Source organism: Bos javanicus, chromosome 1 (genome assembly GCF_032452875.1).
Source record: "Bos javanicus breed banteng chromosome 1, ARS-OSU_banteng_1.0, whole genome shotgun sequence".
Taxonomy (NCBI): Eukaryota; Metazoa; Chordata; class Mammalia; order Artiodactyla; family Bovidae; genus Bos; species Bos javanicus.
The window spans coordinates 34389147-34408672 of NC_083868.1; the positions used below are offsets into that span (position 1 = coordinate 34389147).

The window sequence follows — 19526 nt, forward strand, 5'->3', positions numbered from 1 at the left end:
TTCAAGCTGGTTTTAGACAAGGCAGAGGAACCAGAGATCAAATTGCCAACACTTGCTGGATCATGGGAAAAGCAAGAGAGTTCCAGAAAAACATCTATTTTTTCTTTATTGACTATTCCAAAGCCTTTGACTGTGTGGATCACAATAAACTGTGGATAATTCTGAAACAGATGAGAATACCAGATCATCCGATCTGTCTCTTGAGAAACCTATATGCAGGTCAGGAAGCAACAATTAGAACTGGACGTGGAACAACAGACTGGTTCCAAATAGGAAAAGGAGTATGTCAAGGCTGTATATTGTCACCCTGCTTATTTAACTTATATGCAGAGTACATCATGAGAAATGCTGGGCTGGAGGAAGCACAAGCTGGAATCAATAATATCAATAACCTCAGATATGCAGATTACACCACTCTTATGGCAGAAAGTGAAGAGGAACTAAAAACCCTCTTGATGAAAGTAAAAGAGGAGAGTGGAAAAGTTGGCTTAAAACTCAACATTCAGAAAAATAAGATCATGGCATCTGGTCCCATCACTTCATGGGAAATAGATGGGGAAACAGTAGAAACAATGTCAGGCTTTATTTTTTTGGGCTCCAAAATCACTGCAGATGGTGATTGCAGCCATGAAATTAAAAGATGCTTACTCCCTGGAAGGAAAGTTATGACCAACCTAGATAGCAGAGACATTAAAAAGCAGAGACATTACTTTGCCAACAAAAGTCCGTGTAGTCACGGCTATGGTTTTTCCAGTGGTCATGTATGGATGTGAGAGTTGGACTGTGAAGAAAGCTGAGCACCGAAGAATTGATGCTTTTGAACTGTGGTTCTGGAGAAGACTCTTGAGAGTCCCTTGGACTACAAGGAGATCCAACCTGTCCATCCTAAAGGAGATGAGTCCTGGGGGTTCATTGGAAGGACTGATGCTAAAGCTGAAACTCCAGTACTTTGGCCACCTCATGCGAAGAGTTGACTCATTGGAAAAGACCCTGATGCTGGGAGGGATTGGAGACAGGAGGAGAAGGGGACAACAGAGGATAAGATGGCTGGATGGCATCACTGACTCGATGGACATGAGTTGAGTGAACTCCGGTATTGGTGATGGACAGGGAGGCCTGGCCTGCTGCGATTCATGGGGTCGCAAAGAATTGGACACGACTGAGTAACTGAACTGAACTGAGCTACCCACTTATTAGGCGTGACTTATATGTACAGGTTTCATGTTAGCTGATTTTATTAGTGACTCTTTGAGAAAGGCAGAGCAGGTATATATACTTATAAATGTAAAAACTGAAACTCTTAGAAGGTCAAACTTATGGTTCTGAGTCTGATACTATTTCAGATCTTTTTTGATGTTAAAGAGAAATTATTGTCTTATTAAGATAAGTTATACTCTGTATCACATGCCTAATGGATAATATAGCAGACTTTTACAAGCAGCAAATAACTCCACGTGTACCTCAAAACTTACGTTGTTCCCACTTTGATCACTTGCATAAACTTGAAAACCATTCCTTTCCTTCACCTCCATATATTCTCACTCCTTCTGGCAAGTTCTCTCCCCTTTTGTATGTCAGTGCTAAAAGAAGTGAAACATTTTGTGAAGGGCCCTGGTCCTACTAGCTATATTACTCTGTTGATTGAGAGTCCTCTCTGGATCTTTAAAATTCTTTACAGTTGAGAATGTTCCTCTTTCAATGTAGTCAAGGAAATATTATCTTGGGTTCACCTGAGAAAAAAGACTGGCGAAGTAAAGAGAATTATGCTAGAACCTTTTATTCAAAAATATTATCGCATATGGAGAAAGTTTCTGCTTAAATTTTTAATTCAAGGATAGATGAAGTATTTTACTCAAGTAGATATTTTGTTCGGGCCTAGCACACTATTAACTATTTATAAATAGCAGCTAATAAAATCAGTTGTTATGTAATTGGGAAACCTGTAAGTCATAACGAATGAGGACTGAATCTTGAGGGGGTAACCCTCAGAAGAGGAAATCTATTGCTTAATGTGTGAAATTACTCTAGGATATAACAACACCTCACTTCTTTACCTCTGACAGTCACATTTCACTTGCTGAAATATCTTTTTTTTTTTTGACTTCCAAAAGTCTTTTATTCAGGTTCACTGTTAGTTGAATCTGTAATTACCAATCAATACAAACCACTAAGTACCAACCTGCCTCCTGAATAGCACATCCACTGTGGAGAAAATCCACATATTTTACATATTGTTGTGTACTATATTTAGTGGACATTCTCCAAAACAAAATATATCAATTGTGCAATACCTCTTTGAAAACATAAAGCTTTTTTTTTTTTTAATACATATTTCAATGCCATTCTCCCAAATCATCCCACCCTCTCCCTCTCCCAGAGTCCATAAGACTGTTCTATACATCAGTGTCTCTTTTGCTGTCTCGTACACAGGGTTATTGTTACCATCTTTCTAAATTCCATATATATGCGTTAGTATACTGTATTGGTGTTTTTCCTTCTGGCTTACTTCACTCTGTATAATAGGTTCCAGTTTCATCCATCTCATTAGAACTGATTCAAATGGATTCTTTTTAATGGCTGAGTAATACTCCATTGTGTATATGTACCACTGCTTTCTTATCCACTCATCTGCTGATGGACATCTAGGTTGCTTCCATGTCCTGGCTATTATAAACAGTGCTGCGATGAACATTGGGGTACACGTGTCTCTTTCCCTTCTGGTTTCCTCAGTGTGTATGCCCAGCAGTGGGATTGCTGGATCATAAGGCAGTTCTATTTCCAGTTTTTTAAGGAATCTCCACACTGTTCTCCATAGTGGCTGTACTAGTTTGCATTCCCACCAACAGTGTAAGATGGTTCCCTTTTCTCCACACCCTCTCCAGCATTTATTGCTTGTAGACTTTTGGATCGCAGCCATTCTGACTGGCATGAAATGGTACCTCATAGTGGTCTTGATTTGCATTTCTCTGATAATGAGTGATGTTGAGCATCTTTTCATGTGTTTGTTAGCCATCTGTATGTCTTCTTTGGAGAAATGTCTATTTAGTTCTTTGGCCCATTTTTTGATTGGGTCATTTATTTTTCTGGAGTTGAGCTGTAGGAGTTGCTTGTATATTTTTGAGATTAGTTGTCTGTTGCTACATTTGCTATTATTTTCTCCCATTCTGAAGGCTGTCTTTTCACCTTGCTTATAGTTTCCTTTGTTGTGCAGAAGCTTTTAAGGTTAATTAGGTCCCATTTGTTTATTTTTGCTTTTATTTCCAATATTCTGGGAGGTGGGTCATAGAGGATCCTGCTGTGATGTATGTCGGAGAGTGTTTTGCCTATGTTCTCCTCTAGGAGTTTTATAGTTTCTGGTCTTATAAATATCTTATAAATCAATTATATCTCTAAGCTAAACAACCTTGAAACACCAAATTCAAAATGAAGCAAACAAACAAAACAGTGACTTTATAATTATGGTCAAAATTTTCTGATGAGGAAGTCTTTGGGCTACCAATACATAGAAACATGTGATGGCATTTGTTGTTTATGAGCTTTGTATGCAAAGAAATTTATAGCACAATAAACTTTTATGAGATGAAAGGCTAAGTGTTGGGTTTGCTGGGATTTTTTTTTTCCCTTATTATTGAAAATCTGTTGTATGATGTAGCATTAATTTAGAACTCTTGAATTTAGAGTCTGAGTACACATTGTTTACAGTTTTAAAAAAAAGTGTGTATAAATCATTATACACACAAAGAACAATATATTTTCATGTTTTATAACCTTCAGAGTTTTGTCTTAAGTGTTTCTGTCAGAAACAGTAACTATACATAAAATTTAAAAATAATAGATGAACTTTGAATGAATATGGTGATTTATTTTTTGCCAAAGAATTTCCCAATGTCATATACTGCCAAAGGACAGTATATTTTTTTCTTCATAAATTATGTATAATTATTTTTAATGTTTTACTATAGTGACCCTCTTTCTGAAGCATTACTATTTTATTTAAAGTGGGGAAAGTAAAATCTTAAGTGCATGACAATATTCTAGTTTATGTTAGAATCAAATTATCCAATCTATATCCAAATTATCTAGATTTGTATCTAGGTACAAATCTAGATTGGTTATTATTGCTAAGCACTAATCTCTAAAATATTTAGATAATATTTAAACAAATAATTTAATACCATGAGAGTGGCCATCTATTGGTCAGCAGAGCAAACTGGTATCTAAAGATCTCAGTTTTCTCTGGAATTCAGTGTAAATATTGAATATTATCCACTCTTCACTCAATTTGCTTGGTTTTAAGAACTGTGTAAAAGTGCTGTTCCAGCTGTATTGTGAATGTTGTTGTTGTTGTTCAGTCACTCAGGTGTGTCCAACTCTTTGTGACCCCATGGGCTGCAGCAAGCCAGTCTTCCCTGTTCTTCACTATCTCCTAGAGTTTGCTTAAACTCATGTCCTTGAGTTGATGAAGCCATCTAACCATCTCATCCTCTGTCATCTCATCTTCCTGCCATCAATCTTTCCCAACATCAGGGTATTTTCCAGGGAGTTGGTTCTTCACATTAGGTGGCCAAAGGATTGGAGCTTCAGCATTAGTCCTTCCAATGAATATTCAGGGTTGATTTCCTTTAGGATTGACTGGTTTGATCTCTTTGCTATCCAAGGGACTCTCAAGAATCTTCTCCAACTCCACAATTCAAAAGCATCAATTCTTTGTTGCTTAGCTTTCTTTATGGTCCAATTCTCACATCCATACATGACTACTGGAAAAAACATAGCTTTGACTATGCAGAGCTTTGTCAGCAAAGTTATGTCTCTGCTTTTTAATCTGCTGTCTAGGTTTGTCATAGCTTTCTTCCATGGAGCAAGTATCTTTTAATTTCATGGCTGCAGGCACCATCTGCAGTGATTTTGGAGCCCAGTAAAATAAAGTCTGTCATTGTTTCTATTTTTTTCTCTATCTATTAGCCATGAAGTGATGGGACTGGATGCCATAATCTTGGTTTTTTGAAATGCTGAGTTTTAAGCCAGCTTTTTCACTCTCCTCTTTCACCCTCATCAAGGGTCTCTTCAGTTCCTCTTTGCTTTTGTAAGACCCAACTTTTATCTTCAAGAAGCCTTATATCTTTTGGGGAAGATAAAACTAAAGCAAGTGAATTAATTCAAGATAAAAAGCTTCTGAGTGAAGTAATTCATGGCTGATTGGCATAGAGACCGCTCACTGTTGTTTGGACTTCACATACCCAAAGGGAAAGAAGAACGTCTCACTGAATGAAGAACTAGCAGCAGCAGGAAGGTCATTTAGCATGTTGGGCATTGAATTCCTCTTCATGACAGAAGAAAAGAGAATTAAATTATGTGAAAATATACAATGCCTGGAAAAATTACCTCAACAAACTCTTATTCGCAAATAGGAGTCATCTGACACATCTTAAAAACTAATTTTCATAATAATTTCAAAAAACCCTTCAAAATTTAATCCTAAAACTTGCTTATGCAAACTGTTCCAGAGTTTATCAATCTTTATATTAACAATGACTGTGAGTCTCAAAGTCAACATTTTACATGTATTGGATAATATAAGCCATTTTCAATACAGAACCTGGCACAGATTAAATATTCAATAAATTATTCTCTCATTTAATCATCCCTTGTCAGACTCCCATAAGATTCATTTTATCCCATGCTCTCATGTTAAATATTCTACTATTCCTATCCCCTCCATGTTTCAAACATTCAGACGCTTAGAATGCTTCACCATTACTGCATAGAGTCAAAGTCCTAATAGAATCTTTTTAAAAACCAAAAAAAGAAACATGTAGTTTTCTACACAGAAGTTTATACTTTCCAACTTCTCCCTCATTTAACTAGCATTTAGATAGTGCTTATATTACAATGTTTCAGATATCCTTCTAAGCCTTTCATGAAAGCTAGCATATATATATATATATATATATATATATATATATATATATATATATATATATATATATATATATATTTTCTAGTCTTTGACAATCCTAGAAAATAAGAAGTATTCACAATCTAATGATGAGGTTAAGAAAATTGCCCAGAGTCAACATGATAGTAGAAAGTTCTCTGAGGTTTGGTGTAAATGATTTGTAAGTCCAGAATTTTGTGAGCAATATCTTCTACTTGAAAAAATTTCACTGACTTCTCTGTTTCATTTACCACTTTCTTTCTATTTGTGTACAACATAGTACAACAGAGTGTCACCCCAATTCTGATTTCATCTGATATTCTTCACATCACTCACTGCATCTTAACCACTATGAAACTGGTGTGTGAGCAGAGAGAGGGAAAGGTTTGTAATGTAACTCACTGCAGCACCTAATACAATGCAAAAACTGAATTACTTGTAGGTCACATAAAGGAACTGATCTGTGCAGTCTCAGGTGTTCTACTTGTCTGTAGGCCATTGACTGGGGATGAATATATATTTCCAGAATTCCCCAAATCTATTTTCCATCACCTTAAATTTTCACATAATTCAACCGAGCTAATACATGAAAAACAGCATACTATAGTTTCTGTATTAGTGCAGGCTGTAACAAAATACCAGAGATATATTTATAAATTTATAAATATATATATACATGTGTGTATATATATATACACACATGTGTATTTAGGTTTTCCCAGGTGGCTCAGTGGTAAAGAATCTGACTGCCAATGCAGGAGATGCAGATGTTAGTTTGATCCCTGTGCCTGGAAGATCCCCTAGAGGAGGAAATGGCAACCTACTCCAGTGTTCTTGCCTGGGATATCCCATGGACAGAGGAGCCTGGTGGGCTATAGTCCATGGAGTCAACAAAAGTAGGACATGATTGAGTGATCGAGCACACATAAACTCCAAAACAAACATAAAATATCAACAAAAGTGGTTTATATTGTGAGATATATGTGAGAGTTGGACCGTAAAGAAAGCTAAGAGCCAAAGAATTGATGCTTTTGAACTGTGGTGTTGGAGAAGACTCTTGAGAGTTCCTGGACTGCAAGGAGATCCAACCACTAAATTCTAAAGGAAATCAGTCCTGAATACTCATTGGAAGGACTGATACTGAAGCTGAATTTCCAATATTTTGGCCACTTGGTGGGAAGAACTGACTCTTTGGAAAAGACCCTTATGCTGGGAAAGACTGAAGGCAAGAGGAGAAGTGAACAACAGAGGATGAGATGGTTGGATAGCATCACCGACTTGATGGGCATGAATTTGAGCAAGCTCCAGGAGATGATGAAGGACAGGGAAGCCTGATGTACTGCAGTCCATGGGGTCGCAAAGAGTTGGACACGACTGAGTGACTGAAATGAGCTGAAGTGGCTGTATTGTTCAAGTGACTCTTATAATATATTCCAGTATTATATTTTGTTTAAATTTATTCTACTCTGCTTTTGTTTAAGTCTTGACATTCCATGGCTGTGGTGGTTGTTACTAGGAAACTAGATTTGTGACTTTTGCATAAGAGGCATTTGCTTCTCCTCACTAATTTATCCTTTTCTGGTCATTCTAGCTTTTCCAACCCTATTTTTCAATATTTAATTAAATACCACTCCTGCACTCTGACATTTAAACAATTTTGTAGTTAGTTTTTATTAGATTTTAGTAAAAAAATGACTTAACGTGCTTGTTATAGTGTATGTCCTTAAAGATTTATCAGCTTAAAAAATTATAACTGATAATCCAAGTTTGGCTTTGAAAATATTTATTTTACTATATAAGGATGATCGTTTTCTTTTAAAAATGATTTCAGAACCTAGTTTTAAAATATTTACATAAAAGTTTCATTTCATTACCATTTTTTAAAATGAAAAATCATGTATAATAAAATATGTTTTGTAAAATAATCCTAATAGTTGAATTAAAAAATGTTCAGTGTTTTTAATTTCTCCTTGCTTGACCTTGGAAACTTAGGTATTCTTTCTTTGGTGTTTTTACTTCTTATTTATAGGAATAAAACATGACAGACTAGACGCATGATGGTAGAAAACCCCAGCAATGATTTTAGAGATATAATTAAATAATTTAGTGCATGCTGTGTATGCTAAGTCACTTCAGTTGTGTCCTGTTCTTTGTGACACCGTGGACTGTACCCTGCAAGGCTCTTCTGTCCATGGGATACTTTGGGCAAGAATACTTGAGTGGGTTACCAAGCCCTCCTCCAAGGAATCTTCTCAACCTGAGGATCAAACCAGCATCTCTTAAGTCTCCTGCATAGGCAGATGGGTTCTTTACCACTAGAGCTACCTGGGAATCCCCACATTAGTACTTCTCCATATTACGATTGTCAAATAAAACTATAAGGTTATTTTCTACTCTTCTAAATGTCAGAAATTACTAATCACAATATTGTTATTTAGTATGATTTTCTCTATGGAATCCTCTATTGAAAGTCCAGTAACCCTAACTGAAAGATTTTATGCTCAAAAAGTTTTTGTTTGTTTTTGGGTTTTTTTTTTTTTTTTTGGTTCTACTGAGCAGCTTGTGGGATTTTAGTTCCCAACCAAGGATCAAACCAGTACCCCCTGCAGTGGAAGCATGAAGTCTTAACCACTGGACCACCAAGGATTTACTCCTCAGAAAGTTTTAATTCCACAATATTCACGTTCTGTGCATTGTCTCAAGTAGAAAAGATTTCTAATATATTGCCAAATCTACTGGAATTTACTGACTCCCATGTTAACAGGCTAACTCCAGCAAGTCTTAAGGTCAATGCTTGATGATGAATAATGGTCTTTAAAGACACAGGATATTTTTATCTGAATAATAATACAGACTCTGCAACCTATACAGAAACTTCAGAAGGTTATACTTCATCTTTTTATTGCTATGACAGTAGGAGAGGGATGAGAGAAAGGATATATGAGAGATCCCCACTGAGACTTAGCCATTTATGTTATATATTATCTCTGCTTTGTTCAAGTGATATTTATCTGGGCCTCAATCTCAATCACTTGTTTCAGTTGCTAAAAATAGAAATTAAGGATAGACTTTGAGTTCTAACAGTTATGGGGGAAAAATAAAGAGCATAACCAAAAGTGTTAGCTTGAAAACTACATTTATAAGTAGACATGCAAAGTAGCAGTCTCTATAACTATACTAGCTTTGAAATCTTAAAAATCCTAGGACTATATATTGACTTATTTTGTTTATGAGATGAAGGCTAAAGGTTGAAATCTTTCTTTTACAGATTATAAAAATATATGCAGAACACTTATCAGTAGGGTCAAATATATATAAATATTAGGATTTTTCTGCCTTATTTCTATTTATATAAATGCATGTGAAAATATTTAATAATGAACATAATAAATTTTAATTGACCTAAAATGAATTCTAATCTATCAAGTTTTCTTTGTATAAATTGTATAAAAAAGGGGTGATGGGTTACGTGTTATCTGAAACTTTACAATGAAAGTGAAGATTTTAACAAAAAGTGTAGAAAATCAATGAAATCTTTCACCAAGAGTGATCTACATTTCAAGGCTCTTTCTTCAAACCATTCACTACAGATGTCATATGATTCATCTATCACTTACAAAAATCTCTTTTGTAGCTGCAGTGGTCCACAGCATTACAACTGAGAAGGAATAAACACCAGCCTCAGGAAAGAGAATCCCTCTTCTGAACATGTCAATATTAAGAGTGAAAATAATAAAAGAAAATGCAATGATGTGTACACAGATAAAATTCAATCTGCATCCCATGAAAAATGAGTGCAATAAGAGAAATAATACATGCTCACCAAGAAAATCATTTTCCCAGATATTTAAATAGAATTATTATATAAAACGAGGAAAATATTGTCAAATGATCACTTTTTCTTGTCAATCATATAAAACTGGTTAAAATATTTACTAAGTAAGAACAGAGTGATATTAAATAGATGGTGTAGTTAAACCAAAGTCAGTCAATAACAAAATCCTTTAGGAAGAAATAAGGAAAAATTGTGATAGAAAGTAAAATCATCTAAACAGATAATAAGCCTGGAAAACATGATGAAGCAAAACATAAAATTAGTAAAATGATTTTTAAACTAGGAAAAAGAGAAAGAAATACAAGCAACATAAAATATGGAGTTTCTCAGTTCAGTTGTCTCCAACTCTTTACAAACCCATGAATCACAGCATGCCAGGCCTCATCAACTCCTGGAGTTTACCAAACTCATGTCCATCGAGTCGGTGATGCCATCCAGCCATCTCATCCTCTGTCGTCGCTTCCCCTCCTGCCCCCAAACCCTCCCAGCATCAGGGTCTTTTCTAATGAGTCAACTCTTCGCATGAGGTGGCCAAAGTACTGGAGTTTCAGCTTCAGCATCATTCCTTCCAAAGAAATCCCAGGGCTGATCTCTTTCAGATTGGACTGGTTGGATCTCCTTGCAGTCCAAGTGACTCTCAAGAGTCTTCTCCAACACCACAGTTCAAAAGCATCAATTCTTCGGCGCTCAGCCTTCATCACAGTCCAACTCTCAATCCATACATGACCACAGGAAAAACCATAGCCTTGACTAGATGAACCTTTGTTGACAAAGTAATGTCTCTGCTTTTGAATATGCTATCTAGGTTGGTACAGAATGGGAAAGACTAGGGATCTCTTCAAGAAAATCACAGATACAAAAGGAACATTTCATGCAAAGATTGGCTCGATAAAGGACAGAAATGGTATGGACCTAACAGAAGCAGAAGATATTAAGAAGAGATGGCAAGAATACACAGAAGAACTGTACAAAAAAGATCTTCACGACCCAGATAATCACGATGGTGTGATCACTCACCTAGAGCCAGACATCCTGGAATGTGAAATCAAGTGGGCCTTACAAAGCATCACTATGAACAAAGCTAGTGGAGGTGATAGAACTCTAGTTGAGCTATTCCAAATCCTGAAAGATGATGCTGTGAAAGTGCTGCACTCAATATGCCAGCAAATTTGGAAAACTCAGCAGTGGCCACAGGACTGGAAAAGGGCAGTTTTCATTCCAATCCCAAAGAAAGGCAATGCCAAAGAATGCTCAAACTACCGCACAATTGCACTCATCTCACACGCTAGTAAAGTAATGCTCAAAATTCTCCAAGCCAGGCTTCAGCAGTATGTGAACCATGAACTTCCTGATGTTCAAGCTGGTTTTAGACAAGGCAGAGGAACCAGAGATCAAATTGCCAACATCTGCTGGATCATGGAAAAAGCAAGAGAGTTCCAGAAAAGCATCTATTTCTGCTTTATTGACTATGCCAAAGCCTTTAACTGTGTGGATCACAATAAACTGTGGAAAAATCTGAAAGAGATGGGAATACCAGACCACCTGATCTGCCTCTTGAGAAATTTGTATGCAGGTCAGGAAGCAGCAGTTAGAACTGGACATGGAACAACAGACTGGTTCCAAATAGGAAAAGGAGTTCATCAAGGCTGTATATTGTCACCCTGTTTATTTAACTTATATGCAGAGTACATCATGAGAAACACTGGACTGGAAGAAACACAAGCTGGAATCAAGATTGCTGGGAGAAATACCAATAACCTCAAATATGCAGATGACACCACCCTTATGGCAGAAAGTGAAGAGGAACTGAAAAGCCTCTTGATGAAAGTGAAAGTGGAGAGTGAAAAAGTTGACTTAAAGCTCAACATTCAGAAAACGAAGATCACGGCATCTGGTCCCATCACTTCATGGGAAATAGACAGGGAAACAGTCAAAACAGTGTCAGACTTTAGTTTTCTGGGCTCCAAAATCACTACAGATGGTGACAGCAGCCATGAAATTAAAAGATGCTTACTCCTTGGAAGGAAAGTTATGACCAACCTAGATAGCATATTCAAAAGCAGAGACATTACTTTGCCAGCAAAGGTTCATCTAGTCAAGGCTATGGTTTTTCCTGTGGTCATGTATGGATTTGAGAGTTGGACCGTGAAGAAGGCTGAGCGCCAAAGAATTGATGCTTTTGAACTGTGGTGTTGGAGAAGACTCTTGAGAGTCGCTTGGACTGCAAGGAGATCCAACCAGTCCATTCTGAAGGAGATCAGCCCTGAGATTTCTTTGGAAGGAATGATGCTGAAGCTGAAACTCCAGTGCCTTGGCCACCTCATGGGAAGAGTTGACTCATTGGAAAAGACCGATGCTGGGAGGGACTGGGGGCAAGAGGATAAGGGGACGACAGAGGATGAGATGGCTGGATGGCATCACTGACTCGATGGACGTGAGTCTGGGTAAACTCCCAGAGTTGGTGATGGACAGGAAGGCCTGGTGTGCTGCAATTCATGGGGCTGCAAAGAGTCGGACACGACTGAGCAACTGATCTGATCTGATCTGATCTAGGTTGCTCATAACTTTCCTTCCAAAGAGTAAGCGTCTTTTAATTTCATGGCTGCAGTCATCATCTGCAGTGATTTTGGAGCCCAGAAAAATAAAGTCTGACACTGATTCCCCATCTATTTCCCATGAAGTGATGGGACCAGATGCCATGATCTTCGTTTTCTGAATGTTGAACTTTAAGTCAACTTTTTCACTCTCCACTTTCACTTTCATCAAGAGGCTCTGTAGTTCCTCTTCACTTTCTGCCATAAGGGTGGTATCATCTGCATATCTTTGGTTATTGATATTTCTCCTGGCAATCTTGATTCCAGCTTGTGCTTCTTCCAGCCCAGCATTTCTCATGATGTACTCTGCATAGAAGTTATATAAGAAGCGTGACAATATATATCCTTGATGTACTCCTTTTCCTATTTGGAACCAGTCTGTTGTTCCATGTCCAGTTCTAACTGCTGCTTCCTGACCTGCATATAGGTTTCTCAAGAGGCAGGTCAGGTGGTCTGGTATTCCCATCTCTTGAAGAATTTCCCATAGTTTATTGTGATCCACAGAGTCAAAGGCTTTGGCATAGTCAATAAAGCAGAAATAGATATTTTTCTGGAACTCTCTTCCTTTTTCCATGATCCAGCGGATGTTGGCAATTTGATCTCTGGTTCCTCTGCTTTTACTAAAACCATTTTGAACATCTGGAAGTTCATGGTTCATGTATTGCTGAAGCCTGGCTTGTCAAATTTTGAGGTTTACTTTATTAGTATGTGAGATGAGTGCAATTGTGTGGTAGTTTGAGCATTCTTTGGCATTGCTGGAGTTTCTACCAGTGTGTAATTCAATTTTCCAAGAAAGGAAATGGAAAAAACAGTTGTTAATCAAAAATAGAGTAGAAAAAAATTCATAAGTCAAAAGCAAATGGTCTTAACTGATTTTAATAAAAAGGTGTGTTTGCAAGCAAAGCAAAATTCTGACTAGAGATAAACTACAAAATATATTCAGCTAAAACATCCAAATATAATGGAGCAAAACCCAAATATTGCAACACTAATAATGTGAAAAATGCAGGTCACTTAATTTCAGATTTATCTTGGAGGAGAAGGAAGCAAGACAAATGCAAATGATTTCAGAGTTATTTAGTACGAAAGGGAGTCAAAACAAATTGTCAAAATACTGACAATTTCTTTTTCATTATTATTAATTCAAAGGGTTAAAAACCAGGGAATCTTTAGCCAGTTCAGTGTTATTGACAATATAATAATTCTCAGATATTCAAGAATCAAAGATGCTGTCATCATGAAATTTTCTTTTGACAAGATGTGTGGTTTATATGATGAGGAGTTGATGATATGAATATCTTTTTAAATCTAATTTTAGATCAATGGAAACTGCAAAAGTAACTCTAGATATTGACATAAATACAGAGAGTAAACAATGTCAAAAGGAGGATTGCAGCTCGTCTATTTAAATTTTTGATGCATTTCTGAGATCATCAGAATCAGAATGTAATTGTCATTATTGTTTACAAAGTACTAACTAGATCAGTACAAAAATAATGTTTAAAACTAAGTAAGTTTGATGGTGAGGAAATAAAAATTAAAAATATAATCTTTACAAATGCTAGATATAATGCTTTAGAAAATAGAGTACAAAACCATGAATGGAATAAAAAGAAGGCTTGAGTTTAATTAAAAAGTAGTAACATTTAAAAATATTAAAATCTTTCAAAATACTGAAAACATTATTTTTAATGAGAAATAACATTAACAGAAATATGTAGGTTCTGTATCAGAAAACTATACAATTTACTAAAAGACACTACTAAAGACCTGAAGAATCATACCATGAACCTGGAAAATGCACTATATAAAAGGAAAAATGAAAGTGAAAGTGAAAATGTTAGTTTCTCAGTCATGTCCAACTCTTTGCGACTTCATGGACTGTAGCCCACCAGGCTCCTCTGTCCATGAGAGTTCCCAGGCAAGAATATTGGAGTGGGTTGGCATTTCCTCCTCCAGGGGATCTTCCTGACCTAAGGACTGAACCTGGGTCTCCTGCATAGCAGGCAGATTCTTTACCAATTGAGTTACCAGGGAAGCCCATATAAAAGAAATCTACCTGTAAATCAGTACAATTCCAATGAGCAATCTCTTGTATTTTTGTTCCTTGCAAAAATATTCTGACCTGAGACCTCCAGGACAGCAAAATGATTTTTAAAAAACTACAGTATTAGCATAGGATTGCATATATAGATTCCTCACATAAAATAGACAAGAATATGCAGAAACACATAAAATAGGTAGACATTTAGTTTATGGTAAGTGACAAAAATATTGATGAAAGAAATCGTGTGGGATACAACTGTCTGTCACAGAAGAATTAAAGTCATATTGTATGCTTCAGCCTCAAATCACAGACCAAAATACATTTTAGATAGATTAAAATAAAATAATAAAAGTGTTAGATGATAACAGCAATTCTTATGTGTATAATATTATCATGACAAAAGCATTTCAAATCAGGATCCACAAGTCAGACCTCATAATACAAAACTTTGGTAGATTTGATTACATAAAATTGTAAGATGTATCTATGGATGAAAAGACCATAAAATGAAGGTATATAAAAATAAGCTGCTTAAAAGGTTCATCTTTTTTGTGGAGAGAGCCATTAAAACAGAAATTTTGAATGGAATATAGATTTCAAAAATAGTACAAAATTAATGCAGTAATGTGGGATATACATATATATATATATTTAGGCACATTTATATTAGCTTATAATACTAAGTACTTAACACTTCAATATTATATTAGACAATTTTTTCTTTAATTATAGTATGTGTGTGCTCAGTTGTGTCTGACTCTTTGTGACCCCATGAACTGTGTAGCCCACCAGGCTCCTCTATCCATCGGACTGTCCAGACAAAAATACTGGAGTGGGTTGACATTCGCTTCTCCAAGAGATCTTCCCAACCCAGGGATTGAACCCACATGTCTTGCTTATTCTGCATTGATGGCAGATTCTTAACCACTGCACCTCCTTGAGTATCTGCTGTTAATACTATACGGGAATTCATGTGGCATTGGTGGAGGATGAATTTATACAATTTTTCTGCAATGTAATTTGGCAGTGTTTATCAAAATTCTTTTAAAATATTTACATTCTGTGATCCAGCAATACCACTTCTCAGAACTTACCTTCAGGAAAGAAGACAGGTACAGATGCACTAGCAAGAGTGATTTCTCAGCTCCCAAAAAGGTGCTCAGTTCTGAGAGATATTCAGCAAATAAAATGGACATAATTTATGACTACTTATATGCAGATGACACCACCCTTATGGCAGAAAGTGAAGAAGAACTACAGAGCCTCTTGGTGAAAGTGAAAGAGGAGAGTGAAAAAGTTGGTTTAAAGCTCAACATTCAGAAAACTAAGATCATGGCATCCAGTCCCATCACTTCATGGCAGATAGATGGGGAAACAGTGGAAACAGTGGCTGACTTTATTTTTCTGGGCTCCAAAATCACTGCAAGTGGTGATTGCAGCCATAAAATTAGAAGACACTTACTCCTTGGAAGGAAAGTTATGAACAACCTAGACAGCATATTCAAAAGCAGAGACATTACTTTGCCAACAAAGGTCCATCTAGTCAAGGCTATGGTTTTTCCAGTGGTCATGTGAGATTTGGACTATAAAGAGAGCTTAACACTGAAAAATTGATGCTTTTGAACTGTACTATTGGAGAAGACTCTTGAGAGTCCCTTGGACTGCAAGGAGATCCAACCAGTCCATCCTAAAGGAGACCAGTCCTGGGTGTTCATTGGAAGGACTGATGTTGAAGCTGAAACTCCAAAACTTTGGCGACCTCATGCGAAGAGCTGACTCATTAGAAAAGACCCTGGTGCTGGGAAAGATTGAGGACAGGAGGAAAAGGGGATGACAGATGATGAGATGGTTGGATGGCATCATCATCTGGATGGACATGGGTTTGGGTGGACTCTGGGAGTTGGTGATGGACAGAGAGGCCTGGCGTGCTGCGGTTCATGGGGTCACCAAGAATAGGACACGACTGAGCAACTGAACTGAACTGTATTTGGGAACTTGAACAGGAGGTGGAATTTGAAACTGATTCTGATATATCTAAGCTAGGAATAGGGTATTCAGAGGCATGGCAGATTTATTTTTTGCTCCTGTGTATAATAGAAAGCTAAATTAACAATAGCTGATGTGACAATTTTACTTTTTTCAGTATTCAGTGTTTGAAAATAAAGCTTTTCTTTTTCCCCTCAAGCAGTCTGATGATCCCCATGTTATTAGTTGGGCAACAATTTTCTTCCAGGTGGAGATTCAGTGACCTATGGCCTGACTTATTCTTGTGGTTCTCTTAATTTCAACTCATACCTCCTGCTATCACTCTGGATGGTTACATGTGGGAGACTTTTATTAGCTGGGCCTTCTTTCACCTATCTAGAACACAAATCGTATGGTTCCACATGCAACTGCCAGTGAAGCTGGTAAATGTCTAGCTCTGTGCACTGAAAAATAAAGGACGCAAATTTGTTATCAGCTAGAAATATCTGCCCATAATATCCTTCTGATCACCAAATATTTTTTACCTTCTTTTTGTCACATAAACCATTGCCCTACCCCATCCAAAGAGATAACCCAGAGTCCCATCAAACTAGTGTACCCAACTCAATGACCAAGGTCCTCAAATATGCATAATTATCTTCATCATCTCCAGATGCATTAGCTCAAGGAAAAATGAACCAAAACACAAGTTTCAATGCTCTTTTCCACCCCATGTAAAAAATACAGTGATAGAACAGAGTCAGGAAAAACCCTGTGCTGTGCTTAGTTGCTCAGTTGTGTCCGACTCTGCAACCCCATGGACTGTAGCCCCACCAGGCTCCTCTGTCCATGGGGATTCTCCAGCCAAGAATACTGGAGTGGGTTGCCACGCCCTCCTCCAGGGGAACTTTCCAACACAGGGATCAAACCGGGGTCTCTTGCATTGCAGGCGGATTCCTTACCAGCTGAGCTACCAGAAAAGCTCCAGGAAAAGCCCTCCTTAATATAAATGCTCTCTTTTGGAAGAAGAGGAATAATGGGAAACACCGAGTAGTCACTGATCCATAATAATTATGAAAATATTTCAGACTGGCATGAAAAGTTCCCTTTGTGTTGGCAACAGTTATAGTCCCTAAAGAAACTAGCTTCTCTTCTGATCATTCTTTTTTTTTTTTTTAATTTAATTTTATTTTTTGCCTTCGTCCAAGTCTATCTTACAGGAAGTTCAGCCTTGTCAGTCATGCTCTGTGGCCACACTGGAAGTGGGTGTTTGGTCATATGCTCTCATGGGTACTACACAGGTCTTATAGGCCACTTCTTGTTTTCACCACGTTTGGTAGTCTAGAAGTTTTTGATGTTTCAATAATCAGACTTTTCTTTCTTTTTATTTGTTTTCTAACTAGGTACATGCTTCTTTGGCACAGTAGTTCCATTAAAAACAAAGTAGACTCCTAATCTATTTGTCAGATTCCTGTACCTATAACCATATTTCAAGACTTTTTGGAAGCAGAATTGCCAGACCTAATTTATTTGTTTCCTGTCTCCCTCTGAAACTCTTTTGTAGATTGTAGACTGTACGCAGCTCTCCTGAAGCTATGCACACAAAGGACCCTGGATGGTAGGCAGTATACTCAATCTGACCTTTGCCACAGAGCTGAGCCTTAGTATATTTTGTTGCTCAAAACTTCATTTAGTTTTATCTCTTATTATGCAACTTTTATAAATAGTGGATTTTCCAAACTTTTAAGTACTCACATCTGAGCTTCCTTTGATCTTTTTATTTCTGCTTGAAAACTGGCCATCCTCTACTAGGCTCAGCTCTCTCCTTTAATATCTTAACAAAAGCAGAATGTAAAAGTATATCAGAATCTAATCTTTCCAACCACTGCCCTTAAAGCTACAAGTGCAACAGACATTTAATCCTCAATGTTGAGTATTCATCTTCCTCCTTCAATCGATAATACAACAGAGTTTGTAAACCCCCCTCTCCTTAAAAAATGATCTTTCCTTTAATCAATTATTGTTTGCTCGCCAGGATCTCTTCCTACCCCACTTTTCTCTCCTTCTCAATCTTCTCTGCTGGAAGCAACTTCTGTCAGACTTTAAATATGGGAACTTTTCAGGTCTCAATTTTCAGACTTTTTCTCCTCTCTATCTAGACTCTCTCCCTTAGAGAGTTCATCAGTTTCCTCAGCTTTAAATGATATTTGTATGATGTATTTGTATAAAATAATAATATTTGTATAATTTGTATAATATTTGTATATTTGTATAATTGTTATAATCTCTAATCCCAGCCTTTCCTATGCATAATTGTATTTTTAAATTATATAGTTGTGTTTGTCACATTTAAAAATACACATACTTTCAGGTGGAGAAGAGGAGAAAGAAAAGGCATATAACTAAACAAAATCATATATGTATATTTGTTTACTGTCTCTCCCTTAAAATGTAAACTCAGTGGCAATGGTAATTTATGTGTCAAATTTTATATCCCCAATATCTGTTGACTAGATGATTGGTGTAATACATGTTAAAAAAACTTTATTTTAATGTGCTACTTTCCAAAACAACTCATTCTAATCCAGATATGTACTCTATGTCTAAAATCACATGAACTAAAACAATATTTTTTTCTCTTTTTTCAAGATCCCAATGCTCTGGCTGGCCAGACTGGCCCTGATCATGCTCTTATAGGAGGAATCGTGGCTGTAGTTGTATTTGTCACTCTGTGTTCTATATTTTTGCTTGGACGATATCTGGCAAGACATAAAGGTAGGTTATACATAATAAGACATTCTTAAATTTCACAAAAAAATTCTAAAGACTAGCTTCATCATGAAATATTATTCTTTCTGTGTGTGTGTATGTGTGTGATGAGGGTTGAAATTGAGAGATCTGAATACTAAATTATTTCAGAGAATTCTTAATTATTTTACTCAACATTAAAGTTGGATTGGGTTAGCAAAATAATACTTAGCCAATAGCCAGAAGTCACAGAGTGAATCATTGGTTCAAGAAAAAAAAAAAAGAAATATGGGAGCGAGTTTGTAGTATATCTCTAGGACTGAAATTCAACTCTAATATTAATCATTTGGTAATGTTCCTGTTTGTAAGTTTATGGACACATATGTGGCCATATTAATAAGG

The 19526-nt window shown here is 36.6% G+C and overlaps 1 protein-coding gene across 5 annotated transcripts in view; it reads left to right on the plus strand.

Annotated features, from left to right (window-relative positions):
* CADM2 (cell adhesion molecule 2) overlaps positions 1-19526 on the plus strand; it is a 1278284-nt gene that overhangs the window by 1250707 nt on the left and 8051 nt on the right. For all 5 annotated transcript variants that reach the window (XM_061432079.1, XM_061432159.1, XM_061431815.1 and 2 more), the window contains one exon: positions 19026-19151. In XM_061432079.1, the coding sequence (XP_061288063.1) occupies positions 19026-19151 (126 nt within the window). The remainder of the gene's footprint in view (positions 1-19025; positions 19152-19526) is intronic.